This window comes from Molothrus ater, chromosome 1 (assembly GCF_012460135.2).
Source record: "Molothrus ater isolate BHLD 08-10-18 breed brown headed cowbird chromosome 1, BPBGC_Mater_1.1, whole genome shotgun sequence".
Taxonomy (NCBI): domain Eukaryota; kingdom Metazoa; phylum Chordata; class Aves; order Passeriformes; family Icteridae; genus Molothrus; species Molothrus ater.
The window spans coordinates 131,676,654-131,694,659 of NC_050478.2; the positions used below are offsets into that span (position 1 = coordinate 131,676,654).

At 41.1% G+C, this 18,006-nt stretch overlaps 1 protein-coding gene across 1 annotated transcript; it reads left to right on the top strand.

The window, feature by feature from the left end:
- The first annotated feature begins 171 nt into the window (after positions 1 to 171).
- CFAP418 (cilia and flagella associated protein 418) lies at positions 172 to 11,589 on the top strand. Its single transcript, XM_036378847.2, has 6 exons — positions 172 to 275; positions 2,200 to 2,299; positions 4,674 to 4,744; positions 5,245 to 5,310; positions 6,106 to 6,201; positions 7,998 to 11,589. Exons 1-6 carry the CDS (start codon positions 172 to 174, stop codon positions 8,155 to 8,157), a joined length of 597 nt encoding a protein of 198 aa, XP_036234740.1. The 3' UTR covers positions 8,158 to 11,589.
- Positions 11,590 to 18,006: the final 6,417 nt, after the last annotated feature.

Sequence of the window (18,006 nt, forward strand, 5' to 3'; positions counted from 1 at the left end):
CTCTTTTTTCCTCCTTTCCCGTTGTTCACTGCCGAATCCCGGGAGCGGCGCAGCGAGGCGGCAGCCGCGGCCCGAGCCCGGCAGGAGACCCAGAGCCGCCCCAGACCCGGCCGGCCGGGCGGGCAGACCCCGCCCCTGCCGGCGCCGCCTTGGCAACCGCGGGGCGGCAAGATGGCGGACGATCTGGACCGGCTGCTGGACGAGGTGGAGAGGCGGCTGTGCCACCGGCGAGGCGGCGGCGGCCAGGAACAGCCCGCGGCGGCTAAGGAGGGCAGGTTAGCGCTCCCGCCGCGGTCCCACCGCGGTCCCGCCGCCCTCACACAACCCACCTCGCCGAGCGAGGCGCCCCTGGGTGGAGCGCAGCTCGTCCCCGGCTGCCCCGTGCGGCCAGGCCTCTCAAGAACCCAAAATAGGCGGGCTCAGGAGCCGGAACCGAGCCGGCGGTCGGCGAGTGTCGCCTGCAGCCCGTGTTTTGAAAGACCCAGATCGTGTGCCAGCGAGTTTAGTTATTTCAGACAGTCTTTGTCTCCTGCATGTACCGCAACCTCGGATTAAAAATGGCGCTAAAAACTGCGCTGATTTGCCTCTGGGTTGGGGATTACTTGGCTCTGTTACTGACCTTATGATATAACCTCTCTGTATATAATTGACTTCAAATATCCATAAATCTCACGATTTAGAGCAGGAAGAACTTTAGCAATACCATTATCAAAATTTTTATTCTCTTAATACTTCAGTCATTTCACTGAAATTATAGAATATTCTGCAATGGAAGGGACACACCAGGATCATTGACGTCCAGCTCCTGGCCCTGCCCCGGACACCCAAAGAGTCACACCATGTGCCTGAGAGCATTGTCCAAAGGCTTCCTGGGCTCTGTCAGGCTGGTGCTGTGACCACTTTCCTGGGGAGCCTGTTCCACTGCCCAAACACCTTCTGGGTGAAGAGCCTTTTCCTGATATCCAGCCTAAACCTCCCCTGACACAGCTTCATCCTCTTCTCTCTGGTCGGTTTTTTCTGTTCATAATTTTTCTGTTCATACTTTATTAACCATATCCGCTACAGTAAGCACGTATATGCTACACTTTGAGCTATCTGCCTCAAATTCCACAATTTTCAAAATGGTGATTTTGCAAGTTTGGTCCTGGCAGGGTCATTGCTTACAGTACTGCCAAGCATTCAGTGTCTGACATCCCAGCCTGCCCTCAGGCTTCCATCCCAGACTTCAGGTTTCCATCCTGGCCCTGAGATTTCCATCCTGGCCCTGACAGGCATCTTTCCTTGCCTCTGGGTTTCCATCCTGACCACCAGGTTTACATCCCGGCCCTCACAGGCATCTCAGACTCTCAGACTCCCTTTGGAAGGTCTGTGGACCAGAGAGGCTTGGGCAGATATCTCCACAGATGGGCTGCTGAGCACTTACCCAACACACATTTCAGAGTCTCAGGAAAGGATCTTGAAGAATCCAATGACTAATGCAAGACCAGCGTGACCAGCACCTTTGACCACATTACTGGAGTTCCACATTGTTTGCATAATGGTTAGATGAGCACTTAATTTTAGTCAATCTAATTACAATCTTGGAAAAACAATTACACAATTTTCTTATTTCTCAGGAGTAGATTTGTTCTTGATTGATTAATGCAGCAGTACTACAGGCCTCTTTCTTTGACAAAGAGCTAACAAACAGCAGACTTGAGTGCTACTTGAGCAAAAGCAAAAGTGCAGGTGATCTTTCTAAATGCATCCAGTTCTGCAGGAATTCTCTTCAGGACCCCTGCAGTTGTGTAGCTTGAGTTGTGACCTTCCTCTGACCTTATCATATTCCTGTTGCTGAAGCTAAATGTGAAAAATAAGGGTTGTCCAGTTAATTGCCCAGTAAGTGTAGCAGGGTTTATACTGTCGTGGTTTTATTCACGGTTGGGTGTGGTTGCAAATAAAAGAAGCAAGCAAAAATAAGACCTATGATGGGACAACTCAACAGTGACTGAAAGGTGTTATCCTGCAGTTTACATCTGTTTAGTCATTATTTGGATGGCTTACCTGAGATACTACAAAAATGTTAGGGGAAAAAGGCTGTAACTGTATTTTTTATATTTATATTTTTATATTAAAAAATATTTGTATTTTTTAACTCACAGTTCTTACAATTGCTATAGTCTTGCTACAAAAATAAAGGCTGATTTATTTATTTTTCAGATCAGCTAAAGTGTTAATGAGTGCTGGCAGCAGCGAAGAAGATCTAGATGACATTATTGATGAAATCTGTAATGACAGCAGCTTTACCAAAACACCTCCGGTGAGTAGGGGTTTGCAGAAATTCAGAGCAAGTCAGGTTCAACGATGGAAGTGAAAGCACCATAAGCTAAGTCTTTTAAAGCAAAACATGAATGAAAACAAGCTGTAGAATAAACTTGGAAAATAAAACAGAAAGGAAAATGCAGTAATCCTGTGAGGAACAGGAGAGATGTACTTACCTAGGCAGTAACGGGAAATTAAAAGACATGCTAACTCAGAATAGAGCACAGTGTCAATGCTCAGAATCACAGAATGGTCACAGTTAGGAGAGACACCTCTGGAGATCATCTGGTCCAACCACCTGCTTAAGCAGGACTGCCTAGAGCCAGTTGCCCAGGACTGTGTCCAAATGGCTTTCAGTTATCCCTGAGGATGTAGACTGCAGCCTCTCTAAGTAGCCTGTTCCAGTGTTTGACCGCCCTCACAAGTCATAAAGATTTTTTTGTATGTTTGAGTGGAAATTCTTGTACTTCAGTTTGCATCCATTGCCTCTCCTGTCAGTGATCCCACTGAGAGGACTCTGACTACATCTTCTTTATTTCTCCCTGACACACCTTCATAAGGTTCTCCTGACCATTGTTTTCTCCAGGCTAAACAATTCCAACTCTCTTAGCTGATACCTGGTTGTCAGATGGTCTAAATCCTTAATAGCCTTCATGGTCCTTTCCTGGGCCCACTCCATTATGTCCATGCCTCTTTTGTATGGGGCATAGAGCTCCAGACATGTCTGTGAGGTCCAGTCTGGAGTAATGTAACCTGTTCTGGTCTCTCAAATACAGGAGAGAGATGGAGCTACTGGAGAACCTCCAGCAAAGGCCCATGGAGATGGTTAAGGGACTGAAATGCCTGTCATATGAGGAGCAGCTGAGAGAGCTGGGACTGTTCAGTCTGGAGAAGAGAAGGTTCCAGGGAGATCTTATCAATGTGTGTAAATAGCTGTGGGTGTAGCAAAGGAGGGGCCAGACTCTCCTCCATAGTGCCCAGTGACAGGACAAGAGGCAATGAGCATACACTGAAACACACAAAATACCACCAGTACACAAGAAAACACTTTTCTTCCTGTGAGGGTGGTTAAACACGGACAATCTTCACAGAGAGGTTGTGGAGTCTCGGTCTGTGGAGGTGTTCAAAATGCAGCTGGACACAGTCCTTGGCAAGCTGCTGAAACTGACCCTGTTTTGAGCAGGGGAAGGCCCCTTCCAGCTGAAATGATTCTTGATTCTGTCTCATCAGTGCTGAGTAGAGAGGAAGCATCACCTCCCTGGACATGCTGGCAGCACCCCTCCTAATGCATCCCAAGATACTGTTGGCCCTCTGTGCTGCAAGGGCGCGTTGCTGGCTCATGGTCAGCTTGATCTTGACTGAACTTCCCACAGCCCTCTCTGCAAAGCTGCTTTCTGCCTGGCCAGCCCACATGGTGTTCTGTGCATGAGGATTATTCGTCCCTTGGGGTGAGAGTTTGCATTTCACCTTAGCTGAACTTGGAGAGATTCTTCTCAGCCCATTTCTGGAAGTCATTTGAGGTCCCTCTTAATGGCAGCTCAGTCATCTAATACACCAACAACTGCTCCCCATTTTGTATCCTCTGCAAATGTCTTCTCACTTCACAGCAGGAGATGGAGATGAAGCTGCAAATTTACATTCTCAAGACAGTTACAGTGATAGAAGGCATTGAAAATAGATATTCATTTGGGTATCAGCAGTAGAAAATGGTGTTACTTATACTTCATAACCTCCTGCAGATTCCCTAATCTTCATGAGTGACTGATTTTGTTTTGTTTGTCTTTGATTTTTTACAGTGGCTAAATCTAAAGCAACAAAAATACTTTTGTACCTCTTAAGGAGAGAGAATTATGCCAGTAAATTTGTATAATTTTATCATTTTATATCCCTAGAACTTCCCATTTAGGATCTAGAGTTCTCATATTCTAGAATTCAAATAAACTCTTCTGTGTGCAGCAAATAAGAAACCTTTCAAAGAAGACTGTATCTTTTTGAATAATCTAAGTTCTTGATGTATTTGAATGAAACAAAAGCTAAAAAACATCTAGGAAGAGGGTTCCAAATTATAACTGGTTTTAAAAGCAAAATTAGTAAAAGGAGGACATGAAATACTAAGTCTTGATTGTAAAGTCTTAGTGATCATGTGGTGTGGAATTCCTTCACCCAGAGCTGGAAATTCAGTGTGGGAAGAGAAACCTTGTTCCTCATTTACCTGTTACTTCAGAGCCTCACAAACTTGAGCAAGAAAATTCCCAAAGTCTTAGTCCCCTTCTTCTGTGACTGAGATTTTCTGGCTCCTGCTTATTAAGTAAAACAGAATATTGTGACTTTGCTGTAATGCTGCATTTTATTCTTTGGTTGTTTTTAAACAGAAATTGAAGTCTAATTCTGCAAGTCTCACACCTGAAAGAAATAGTGTTGTTGTACCTGCACATGGGAAAAGGTAGGTGAAAAATGTTCTGGCTTGTTGGACATTGCTTGATTATAACTTCTTATCAGGCTGACAATACTGCTGCTGTTTAATCTGTGTTGGCATTTCTTAAGAAAGACACCGAGAAGAGAGACAGTCTTCTTAAAGAAAAAACAAAGATAAGCAGGTAATTTCAAAGAATTATGTTAATGTGTTTTCATGCGGTCCAAATAATTTATTATAAATTGATTAATTATTTAAGCTGTTGAACAACATCTTCCTTTGCCTTATGGACATATACATTTATCAAATGCAGCAATGTAGATCTTTGTATATTCAACATAGAGAGTGTATTTTGTAGAGTTTTTCTTTGAATATTTTGATAATGGAAATTTTAAAATTCTGTAGTTTACAAGCATTTGGATACTTTGCTTATATTTAATTTTTTTTTATAAATACCATGCTGCTAAACTAGGAGAAATATTGTACTGCTTTCTCCAACCTCTTCAATATTTTTTAATTAATCCATATAGATGCTGTCCAGTGTACCTGGGTGGAAGCCTTTCACCATCTGGGATAGGAACAAATATTTCAAAAAGGTAGGAAACCTGAAAAATATGTGCTACTTGCTTTATCATTATTTTTATTCACAGTTGTGTTTCTGTGGTGGTACAAAATTCTGCGTTTGAACTGGGCAGGACAGCCTTACAGTCATCTAAGGAAGTGGCTGCCTGTAACTGCACTTGAAATCAGCTGGTCCCTTCCAGTCCTCTGTTGTTGACCACTGGCCTTTTGTTTGTTTGAAGTGGTGAAAAATGCTTGCAAATGAGAAATGAAACCAAGAATCAGTAACAACTACTTAAGGAAATTGCTGCTGTGTTATTTTCCCTGCCTCTCTTTATCTTTCTGTGTGATGCCAAGTACATGACTTAAATCAGTGGTTGGGCTGGTTGAAATCTCCCAGAACCTGAACTGAAAATGGTCAGAGTACTTTGCAATTGCAGCTGAATTTAGCAGAAGAGATACTTTGATGATTTATCCACAGCATCCTTTAGAACAATACTGCATTTCATGTGGCATTTTTTGCAGTAAGTAATTGTGAACTCAACACATATTTGTATGCTGTGCAGGTGTTATATCAGTGAGGAAGACTAAGGAGAATATATAAAATGAATATCAGTTTATTTTATGTGTTCAATGACGATAGGAACTTGTAAAAATAATACATGAACATATAATTAAATCACATACCATAATTCTGAACATGCCAGAGATGTAAAGGCATTAAGATTAGGTGACATTGCTGCTAGTGTTTCTGAGTGCTGTACTTTGACCCATTTATGGTGCATGTATATTGTATCAGTCAGCTTCTCTGATTGTTCTTCTCTGTCCAGGGCGTGTGATCAGCTGCGCTGCACTGCTTGTGACTTCCGCGTGTCACTTTTCAATGACTACGTCTGGGATCAGTCCTGTGATTATCTTTTTTTCAGGTGTGTCTGGGCTGGGTATTGGAGTTGTGCTACCATGCTTGGGAGCTCAATAAGAACAGGAAAGATGAAAAGCCCTTAGCACTGCGTGCTACCTGTTTGGGATCAGGTGGGACAGTCTATGGGGAGGGGGAAGCAACGTCTCCCAAAATCTGGTTTTGTCCATTTCTATCTCTTCTCCTATGACACTCCCTCTGCTTTTAAAAAGAATTCAAGTTTCATGGATGAAAAGGCCAGCTTATTGCTGAAATAAGCAGGTAATCCATGTGATGGGTTGGACTCTGCCAGCCAGTGCAGGGTATCTACAATGTCAGCAACATGAATACAGACTGTTCAGCATGTGCTTTGCAGCTCACCTTCACTCATACAGACTGTGATGGTTTCAAGGCAGATGTTCTTTTTTCCACTATCAGGTGTGCTGTCACGTTCAGTGAAAATCAAATAGCTTTATTTCTTAACAGATTTCTTTATTGAAGCAAAGTTTGGTTAAATGGAGAGGTGGATTTTTGTTTTCTGCTTGTATTGTGATGTTTTTAATTCTTTAAATAGTTTTTGAAGACTTTAAAGTAAGGAGTTCTTATTTCCTGTTTGTCTAAAGCTTATGCCAAGACTTAGTGAAAGATAGTGTAGTAGGCACGTTCCTAATAGATATCAGATTTGGTTTCCTCTTAGTACAGCCTCTGTGTGAGCCTGGTAACTGATGGAAGAGGTGGATGTGTTCAGAGTATGTGCTTGGAGAGTGATGTGACAGTCAGTGAAGAACATTAATGGAGATACCAGCTCCTTTTCCATTATTTTTCCTGTGTTACATCTTTGGTTATTCCAGTATTTTTTGTCCAGTCTCAAAATTTGTATTTCTTATTGAATATCATTATTTTCCCCATTATTTAAAGCAGTTTTAAAAATACCATGCTGCACTAGTGTTCCTAAGATTAGTTTGGTAGTGGAAATGGTTTAAACAAAAGTGGGATTCTTTTATTTACCCAAAGTCAAAATTATTTTGCTTCTCAGATCTTGAAATTAATAAATGAAACAAAAGAAGAAAATCCCATGAGTATCAGGTACCTGTAACATTGATTAAAATCTGTAATCTGTAGCAAGAGATTTAACTGTTAATTTTGACAAACCTGAATTTTAGAAAGCAAAGCTTAAGGTTAAACATTTTCCATCTATCAATAGGTGTCTGATCTCTTTTTCTAAAAATTCTTCCCTTGATACTTGTTTTGAATTTTCTTTATTTAATTTGGCTTGTTAATGTTGTTTTTGAGCAATTCAGTGTCCAGTGTCCAGGAGGAGGTCATAAGAGCACAGGAATTATTTGTGGTTTGATGTACATTCTACCCTTTTATGGCCATTTCATTTCAGTCACTGTAGCAATCACCTTGAGTAGTAGTTCCTGATGAAAAATTTAACTTCATCATTTCACCCATTATGCATAGCAATTTTTGCAGTAAGTTTGATAAGATAAATACATTTTTGGTAATTTTTTTAACACAAGAATTAGCCCTGCTTGGTTTTCTTCACAGTTCTTTCTCTGGAGGCTGACTGGAAATATCTAAACCCAACAGATAACATTGTTTACAAAAACATCAGTCTGTAGTTTATCTGAGAACACAGAAACTACACAGCTCAGGAAAGGAGTGTTCAAAACAGAATTCAAACATATCCCTAAATTAATCCATGACAGCAGTACTCAGAATTGTCAAGATGTCTTCTGATTTGAAATGGCCTCATGAATATTTTTTCTTTAAAAAAAACCAAAACAGCATGATCCTAAGATGAATTCACTTCTTTGGCAGGAATAACATGCCTGAGCTCAGTAAACTAAGAGCAAAGATGATAAAGAAGAAAGGAGCACGTGCATATGCTTGTCAGTGCAGCTGGAGATCCATTGATGAATTAACTGACCTTCAAACAGAGCCGCAGCTTCGGTGGGTTTGTGGTAAACATGGAGAGTGAAGTCTTCTTGTGTAGGATACCTACTTGTGTGGAAATGGCTCTTAAAATCAATTTGTTTCCTATGCAGTTCTCTGAGAACAGATGGAAAATTGAATACTTAGATCTAGAAATATATTGTAATACCCAGATTTCAATCTGAAAACTTTTTTTAAAAATTTAACTGTCTTACAAGCAGTGTGGGGAGTTGGATTGTTAGGAGAAATAACCAAAACTTGGAGGCTTTCTGGAAGCTAAATGAGGTTAAAGTTCATACTCAGTAGTGTTAAAGAAAAGAAGGAGAAATAACAGACCTGGGCATGGGCAAAGCATCTTGAGACTCTTCCTCACATCTAGCAGAGAGCCTTTTTTCCCATGTCTGCAGAATCCTGGACTCAAAATGATGGGTTGGGAGACAACCATGACACACAAGCATATGAACTTCTGCACAGAAGTGAATCCTGCTCTTCTGCTTTGCTCATAGTTGTTAATGAGCAAGTGGTTGTTTATCTCTTAAAAAATTGCTATGGGATCAGCTCTCATCTTAAAGGTTTCAGCACACCCCAAAATTGTACTTACTTTACCCACCAGTAGCCAAAACTGCAGGTGCTGAATATTTTCTTCCAGTTCCTACTGCTTTCTTCAGAGCACTTTCTGCTGACTAAGGACTTCTACCACAATGAATTTCTTGAACTTCTCTTCAGCCCTCACTGCACAAGAGATGAAAAAATTATTGTGCAATTATTAAATGTGCAATTTTTAAATATACAATTTTAAAGAGATTCTGAAGTGTATGTTAATCTTTTATCAGTTTTTTTCAGTGGAAGAAGGCTCAAGCTTTTAAGAGTGAGAAAACATATATCCCCACTGATGTTCAAGTTCAGATTTTTTTTCAGTTTCACTTACCCTTCACTTCAGCTTCTCTTGAAAAATATTTGTATTTAGATAGTGCAACTGTCCTGTTTCAACACACTCCCCTCAGTAACATTGCTTGGTGAGTTGTCTTGCTTACAATCAGCCACTATCACTATAGTTCATGAGCTTTTCCTTTTCATTATGTATAAATAACACAGAGGATGGATAGATTTGAGTTGTATGCAGGGGGAGAGGGAGGAAGGATTAACCAGTCCTGTCATTTACTACATTAAAAAGTGTCTCAATATGGGAAGTCTGTCTGTGTTTTTGCTGTGCAGTATGTGTATCTGTACAGATAAATTCAGAAATACTTACTTTGGGCAATTCTAGCTGTACAGAGCCATTTCCCTTTCTCTGAAGTTTTGCTCATGATTCTAATCTGTGTATTTGTTCTGTTTCTGAGCCTTTCCAGAACAATTGTATGGTCCTACAGAGGTGATTCCTGTGTCTGTCACCCTCTGGAAGAGCAGATGTCAGTAGGGGTCAGAGGCATCATGCACTCTGCACCCTGCTCACCTTGTCCTTCCATGGGTGCTTGTTTCAGAGCCTGCAGAGGCCCAGCAGTGTGCCTGGGAAGTCTGGCAGTGCTTCCTCAGTGCTCCAGACTGCTCCTTCCAGTGCTCATGCAGCCTTGCTGGAGAGTCAGAGGTGACTTGGCTTTGGAGAGGTACTACTTGGCATGATGGTGCAGACATATTTAGGGTCGTATTGTTTTCAGTGAATTTAGTATTTTAGGCTGAAGTTTCAACTGCTAGAGTCCAAACCTGCAGTTTCAGGACCAGAGACCAGTTGACTACTGCTCAGTCAGCTCCTAAAAGAGCTCTGCTTGCCTTTCTGTCCTTTGTAAAGGTGTAGCCCTGGTCTGGGCTGTACACTGTGAGTGTTCCAGGGTGTTCTTCAGGTGAGCCTAAGCAACTTTCATGCCTGGAGAACATCAGTGCTAAGAATAAGAGAAGAACCCAGAGGCAGGTAGCAAGCTCTGGGGAAGAAGGAACCTGCTTTCCATTCTTTTCGAAGAATGCATTTCAGAAAGTGCTGAGTTGCCTTGGCTTTTCTGTTCCAAGGCTATTTGAAACTTATGACCAAGTAGTTCCGCAGGGTGTCTTGACTAGAATTGTACTGGAACTTGTGCCACAGTGTAGAAACAAGCTGGGCTTGCAATCTGTGAGCCAAAAATGGGGGAAATGCTAATTCCCATCTCAGTTCATGAGACCAAGTCTTATGTGACTAGGAAAGGGAGCGTGTCTCCTATATGCTGAACATTCCCCTGAAATAATCAGGTTTATTCAAGGGTAATTAACTTGTTTCTGGCCTTGGTCAGAGTGGTGGGATAAGACAGCTTTTTGTCCAAGGGAAGTTGTAAACAGGTACAGAATAGTACTTCTGGTGCAGGTTTTCAGAATTTATCATATTTGTAAATTTTAGAATAATTGCTGCATCATTAAGTACAATTATTTTATTGGAAGGAGGAGCAGTATTAAGATTTGTTTTTGTTTCCTTTGCTTTCTTCAGTTACATGTTACAAACCACTCCAAAGTCCTCAGATGAAAAGAATGTAAAGAAAGGTAAAACTAGAGCTTGAATGTAGATTTCATGAAGGTATTGTCAGATTGTACAAGGTCCTCAAGATGTAGCCCAGACCCTAAGTGATATTTCTGTGTCAGTTATCTGAGATAGCAGGGATTATATAGAGAATTCTGTTTAAGAATATGTAAAGAATTCTGTTTAAGAATGCAATTCAGCTGTTGTCAAATGGAAGTACTGGAGAACAGTGTTGCTAAGTATAAACATGACCACTGTTTTCTTCCAAATTTTGCTTTGGAATAATAATACCATTTCTATTTGTGAAATGGGCAAGATGAAAATTTAAGACTTTTATTTTGCTTACTGATATGCTTGGAAATTTTCTAGCCTGTCCCATTAGTCTGCAACAGATCCCTCAAAAAAACAAAAGCAATGAAGGATGACAAAATGAGATTCCATCAAATTTTAATATGCTGCTCTGACTTACCTTTCACTTGTTTTACCTGCAAACTATAGAGGGTGAATATAGCTCAGAAGAGTCATTACTAAGAATTGACTTGCCATTAAAGTTCACTTACAGAAGCATAATAACATTACATATTGCAAGCTCTGCACTGTATTATATCAAATAAAGATTTTTTTTTGTCCAAACCCATTTTAGTTTTGTACTGAAGATATTCTGCAAATGCAGCCACTTGCTGAAAGACTGCCACTTCTCTTGTTTCCTGACTTGTGAGTCTTTGGGTCATGTAACCAGCACATGTGGTAGTCACACAATACAAGAAGTGCTTTGTTGGGAGCTGTGTACACAAATTTTTCTTCCTGCCAGGCTCTTTTTTAAAAATACCTGACATTCTGTCTGTAGTGTGACACCTGATAACTGCAGGCAGGTGGAGTAAAGGAACATCAGGTGCTGCTCATTTGTGAGGGCTACATCTGATGCCTAGGGTTTGGCTTGTGTGCTTTGAGAAAGTTTTTCAAATGTCAGCACGTAATAAAATGAAAAGTTGGAACTAATCTGAATCGTGTGTTGTGTGAGTTCTTGTGTACTGTTTCTATCCAAGAGAAGCCTTATAAAAATGATGGTTTTTGTCAGAAGTGTTATGACATGGCCTTAGTTCGAAAGCATTGTCCAGCTCATAAGAAGCAGTAAGTACTGTTGTGTGTGTTCTCTCACATCAGTGGGGGTTCAGCAAATAGAGGAGAATTAAAGAAACTTTAACATTCTTTACTAGCTAACACAAGGAGAGCACATGAAATTATAGAAAGGTCATAAAGGTGAATGCATTTGCCACATTTCTTGGATGTTTACCAAGGATAAAAGATGGAGGCAGGTGCTGTGCAGGGTGGCAGCTAAACAACCTGCAGAGTGGGGTGCTGGTAGCCTGGTGTATCAGTCATGCATTTGCTGTGGTCCACATGCCCCAGGTCTTGCTGTAGGAAACCCTTCTTAGTCCCAGGGAGGAGCTGCTCTGCATGTGGAAGTTGGAACTTGTTTCTCCACCATCCAGAAATGCCATGTGGCTTACATTAGAGTAACAAACATAAATACTTCCTGTACCTCATTCTGAATTTGGATTCCAGGCATGGGTGCTGTTCAGGTAATAATTATTTCCCTAACTTAATTGGCAGTGTGGACACAGTGAGGATACTCAGTCACTGCCTCAGGAGTACTCCTGACTTATTTAGGACTTGCAGCATCATAGTGATGTTCATGTGTGTTTCATTCACTTTGATAACTTCTTCTTCTGTTGAGTTAGAAGTACGTGATCAGGGTTAATATGTGATTATTCAATCCAGTCTGCAGAGGGCAGAGCAGCACCGCTGAGAGTTACAGTTCAGGCTTCTGCTTCACTTGTTTATACTCCTATTTTTTTCTGTAATAGTGGTTTACATTGAACAGACTAGCTTGCGTTTGTCTCCTACTAGTGTCATTGTAAGTGGGATAGCCAGATCTGTAGAAATTCCAATTGATTTTTGTATGAATTCATCCAAATGGTCTTCAAGTGGTCCTTGACCAATACTGAAGTAGATTAAATTTTTAACTGGCATGTAAAGAAACATAAAAAAACTCTCTGTGTGTCTATACATAGGTATATTTGTGTATGTTTATCCTCTAATAACATCAGTAGAAAACCTGAATTCCCTCGTGATTTTTTCACCCTGCCCTAATTAATTTTCCCTGAAAATGTTAAATAATTTTGGCAAGTAGAGGTTGCATATGTTAGGATCTTCTAATATTCAATATAAAATTGATATAACACATCACCCAAGGTGATAGCTCTTTAAAAGGAAATAGTAAAAGTCCAAAATTTAGAAATGCAAAAGAAAAAAAAAGTTGGTTCTCTCTATGTAGGAAAGCAACGTAAACCAGAAATGCTGCAGAGCAGTCTGAGATACAGCATGAGAATCATCCAAAGACCTGCATCATGCAGTCCATCATCCATGAGCCACTGCTGAGGTTAGTGAAGTCTCACTCTGAACTCTCTTCTGGTTCTTTGGGAGTCCAGAAAGTAAGTGTACAAAGCAGATTTAAAGTGCATGGAAGTAAACATTATTTCCAATGAGCAGTGAAGTTGTGTCTGGTTCTGCAGAAGTGACAAGGTGCTTTTAACTAGAAGCACAAACATACCTAAACCATGAAACTAAAGTTTAATTATTTTACTCTTAAAATAGGCAGTATGATCTAAATTTAGCCTAGTTACACCATAGGTGAGTGACCTCTGTGACACTTCATTCTTTACTTAGTGGGTCTCTTCTAATAGGAGAAACAATTGAATTAAAAGTTTAATAGAGCAGAAAGGAACAAGCAAGGCTGAGTAGCACACTGTGAGAGGTTTCATATATATTTTGATAAAACATTTTTTCAGATAAGAAATAAGCCATTGGTTTTTGTTTGATTCTAAACTAAAGACACACGTAAGTGAAAGAAATAAAAATACCATGCTGCAGGGAGAAGTTCAGTTTTGTCCATTTGCCAAAAGCAAGGACAAAACTTCATAAGGGAGGTTTCTAGGAATCTTTTATGATTGCAATTCCACAGGCTGGCCCTGAAGATGGGGGTGAATCCACCCCCCCCCACCAATTCCCTTTTTCAGGGTTTCCTGTAGCATTTTGAAACCTGTTTCCTGTTGTTAAACTTTAGAGATAATAGCTAACATAGATATTATGTTTAGATATAAGAGCTAAGATATTCAGGGTTTGTAAAACCCTCTTAGACAGTGGTTAATAGCTGTTATTCAAATATAAGCAAAAGATATTGAAGTTTTTTAAGAGAGTTTAGTGAAACTGAAACCCTTGCAACTTCAGAACTTTTTGCTAAAGAACTGAGAGGCAAAGAGGAGGAAAGGCATTTTCACAGCTGTCAAACCAGCACATAATATTCTAGCTCCTTAGTACTGTAAATTCCTCTGCTTAGAAAATATGATTGCCTGCAAAGGGGAAAAAATGTTCACTCTTGAATGGTGATTGGATATTTATGATGTATCCACAGAATTTTTGAATCTCTGTTTAAAGGCGAGCCATATTGCCTCACTCTAAAACATTGCAGTAGATGTGATAGTGAGCACACACCTTCCAGCTAGGAGCTTTGGGATAGTCAGCAGTCTGAGTGTGCTTGGAATTCCGTGTCCTGACTGCCGTGATGTAAACAGCATTCACAGGAAGGGGGAAGCAGTTACCAGAGACAGGAAGGCTGAATTTAGCATCAAACTCCTTATCTAGGCAGAGCGGGCTGCTCAGGATGCTGATAAGAAAAAGTGTATAAATTGCTCCAGCAGCCTGTGATAGCTGCCTGGCCCTTCCTGGGAGGACCATTCTCATCAGTGTAATCAGAGTACAATCTTACACCTGCAGATGGGTCTAGGAAGGGATTATATCTGGGGGCCACTTGTCCAAAATAATGCTTTGTGTACTGCAGTCTCACTCAGTCTGGCTTACTTGCACTTGAAGGAAGAGATCTGCACGCTGAAGTAGGAGGATGTGTGTCTTTAAAAATAAAAACTTTGCCATAGTAAGAGTTATTATTAGTCTTACTAGCCATAAAGGAATATAAGCCTTTCCTGAATCTGAACATGCACTGCAATATCTGGTTTAATTTCTAGATTACAAATTTTATATCAGTGCGGGCACAGCTCTGGTCCCACCTCTTCAGAGATAAAAGCTGTTGCTGCATTGTCTTAAGTGCTTTGGATCAGTGAGCAGTCTTGTTTACAAGTGGCAGATACATGGCTTCAAAACACTATTTGCAGTGCAATTAGTTGCTTGTTAACATACGATGTAATTTTTCCTTTTGATTTATGTGTGTGTATATTTTGGGAAATCCATCTGCTCTGGGTCTACAGCACAGCAAAGCACCATTCCATCAATATGTGCTCCTCAGTAGCTGAAGTGACACAAAATCTAGGCTCCTCCACAGTGGTTTTTCTATGAATGATGACTCATTTCTCATGTCTTCCCCCAAGTATACTGAGAAGTTATTTTGGCTAAGATTGAGACCTTGGGGCAGTTTAAAGCAGTCTTTTAGTTGCATCTTCACACACGTGTCTGAAATATCTTTCCCTTTCCCCATCCTCCTTGCTAGATTTATATTTATTTCTATTCTAGTGAGGAAGGCTAGAAACAAAATATGAAAAAGGAGAGTGGTATAAAAGAGTCTACCCATGTCCTTGAACAGCAACAAAGCAATCTGTCCTGGGTCATTGCAAAGATGACATTCTGGATCTGAATGGCTAAAATAATTCAAGTCAAGAGGATATTGGGGGTCTATCTGCTCTGCTCACTGAATGTGGGTACCACACATCTCCTGAGCATAGGAGGACGTGGTGACACAGCTGTCAGCAGTCTTAGCACCAGAGTATCCAGCCAGGTGCTCCACACCAGGGTTGCTAGGGTAAGCTAAAATCTTTAATCATTCTAGTTTTGCAAAGAGTTTTATCTCTGTGGTATGCTGCAAATCCTTCCTCAAACCTGGAGAATATTACTTCTTTATAAAATATATGTTTGTAAACTGGATAATTTCCAGATGTCAAATCAGTTGGCAGACTTTGCAATAACAGGTCCCTACTCCAGGTTCTCAACCAGTGCTGGGCATGTGGTTACCTTGGATGTTTTCAGGATCCATCATAAGGCAAATGACACCTTTAAGTGGGGGAAAAACAAACAGCCTAATGGGCACCTCGAGGCAGAGAGCACCTCCTCAGGTTTGTCCCAACCCATTCTCACGTCATTGTTCAATAGAGTAACAGGCCATAAAAGAATGAAGCAGCTACTTTCCTTTTCTGTCAGATGTTGCAGGTTACTTGAATTTCCTGTCCTGCTATTTAAAGGACTAAGGGCTGAAAACGAGAGTTCATTAACTGTCTGGAATTAAATATTTTTCTTTTTCTACAGCCATGTTCAAATGCATGATAGTAACATAGGGCTGGAAGGCATCACCTTCTGCCTTGAGACAAGACTACCCCTTCGGGAAGCTCAGGATAAACCCAGGTGCAGGTTGCCACCAGAAATGCCCCTCCCATTTGCAGAGGAGCTGGCTACAGGGTACATCAAAGAAAGTGACACCCACGTGTTCCATGCCAGCTGCCCAGTGGGTCCCAGGAGGAAGGGAAGGATCACCCTTCTCTCCCTGCAGACTGATGGGTTGGGCTGTGTCTTAGCCAAGAAGAGAAACACGTGGGAGAGCCCGGGAGAACTGCAATAAGCTAACATCACAGTGGGCTTAGGCACTTGGTGGTATTTTTGACAGTCTTGCTTTAACTGAGCACATTCACTGTTCAAACATTTTAAAGTAAAACATTGCTTCCCACACTTTTTTTTTGCTCCAGTTTGCTGTTGTTTTCTTTACGGACTTAAAACTATGCTTATTCATACTCCAGAAAAAATCCTTATCTCTGTCTGAATGCCCTAGGAAAAGCTTAGGGCATGCTTGCAAAGCAAACTTTGAGGAAGTAAATTTAGTTTCTCAATAAATCTAGCCAATTCAACTGTTGTGTTTGACAGCCATCCTTCTAAATTTTGAAGGAGACTGAGTTATTCTCTGGGGCGTGCAGTCTAGAGTTGTGGGTGCTTGGGCCTTGGGCCCCAGGAGGTCACAGGCCACATCAAATAGGTCCAAGAAGGGTAGCTAAGAAAAGCAATTCTGTTGTCAGCAGCCTTAAATTTTCTGTGCTGGAAACTGTACTACTGGGGAAAAAATAAAAAGTGTGGGTTTGCAGATTTAAAGAAAGGTCTGAGAGTGTGGCCACAAGTGGGACAGCCACAGCTGTTGTGTTTTTCAAAATACAGAGCCAAATTCTTCTTGAAATGCAAAGATGTTTTCAGGAAAATCTTTCCACTGTAGCATATTCTGATTCAGCACTTGTGTTTAAACTATAGACCATTAACATATTTGTGTACAAACATCATCATGTAAGTTGCTGCCATCCAGGTAGGTGTGAGTGAGCACTTAGGAGCCTGCTCATTGGAAAGGCACACCTGAGGAGCTCCCCTCACTCTGCTAATTATACTCTAGGAAGTTTTAATATATGACACCAACCCATCCTGCCAACCAAGGGGCTCCATCTTCTTCCATGCACCTTAAATACAAAGGAAGGGGCTCCTAGCAGGAGCTCCTCAGTGGTTGCTGCCAAAAAGAGTAGCAGTGAGTTTGAAAGGGGAAGGAGATGGAGGATGCTTCCTCTGAAATGAAGGCCCTTCCACACCTCCTCCTCTCCTAAATCCCACACTGCTAGTAGGGAATTGGGGCTCTACCATGAAAGAAGAAGGCATCTGTGAAGCCACAAGTGCACTGTGCTTGAGGAGGGCTTGTCAGCAGACAGAAAGCAGAGGAAGATGAGATGGAGGAGGCAGGCTGCACTTTTTTAGACGTTTGGGGAGTTCAGACAATGAGTGCTCACATGCATAGAATATTTTTTAAAATCTCTCCATGAACTGCTAGTCATTAAAAAAAAAACAAACCTTCACCTCTTAAGAAAAGCAAAAAAAAAGAGGGAATAAGCTACAGCTACAGTCTTTTGACACAGGTTTTTATACTTTACAGCCTTGAGAAATTATCTTCCTTTGATTCATAAAATAAATCAACATGATGCAAACAGCATCAGGAACTTAATAGTTTTAAGAGGAGTTGATGCTAAAATAAGGTATGCCAGCCCTGAAATGCCTCCAGACTGTGGTTGTGTAATGGGGATAAGTACAGTACTTCTTTGGAGCATTAACCTGAATTAAAGGATGAAACTACTCGGTGGCTGGGCAGGGATCAAGCACACCCCTGGTCACTGCTGAGGCCCTGACAGAAGGATTAGAGAAGTTGCAATTTCTTTTAGATACAGAAATTCCCACTGAGGAGTGCAGCAGTTTTCTTAAAAGGACCAAACTGGCTCTCAGGGCAGCAGTGGCTGTGGAGGAAGGCATTCAAGAAGGGGTTCAGCATCCACT

What these genes read in the sequence shown, in the direction of transcription:
- CFAP418 (XM_036378847.2), top strand. Translation starts at nt 172, where the DNA reads ATGGCGGACGATCTGGACCGGCTGCTGGACGAGGTGGAGAGGCGGCTG. An exon ending in GCGGCGGCTAAGGAGGGCAG is followed by an intron (nt 276 to 2,199) that starts GTTAGCGCTCCC and finishes TTTATTTTTCAG; the next exon opens with ATCAGCTAAAGTGTTAATGA. An exon ending in GGAACAAATATTTCAAAAAG is followed by an intron (nt 5,311 to 6,105) that starts GTAGGAAACCTG and finishes TTCTCTGTCCAG; the next exon opens with GGCGTGTGATCAGCTGCGCT.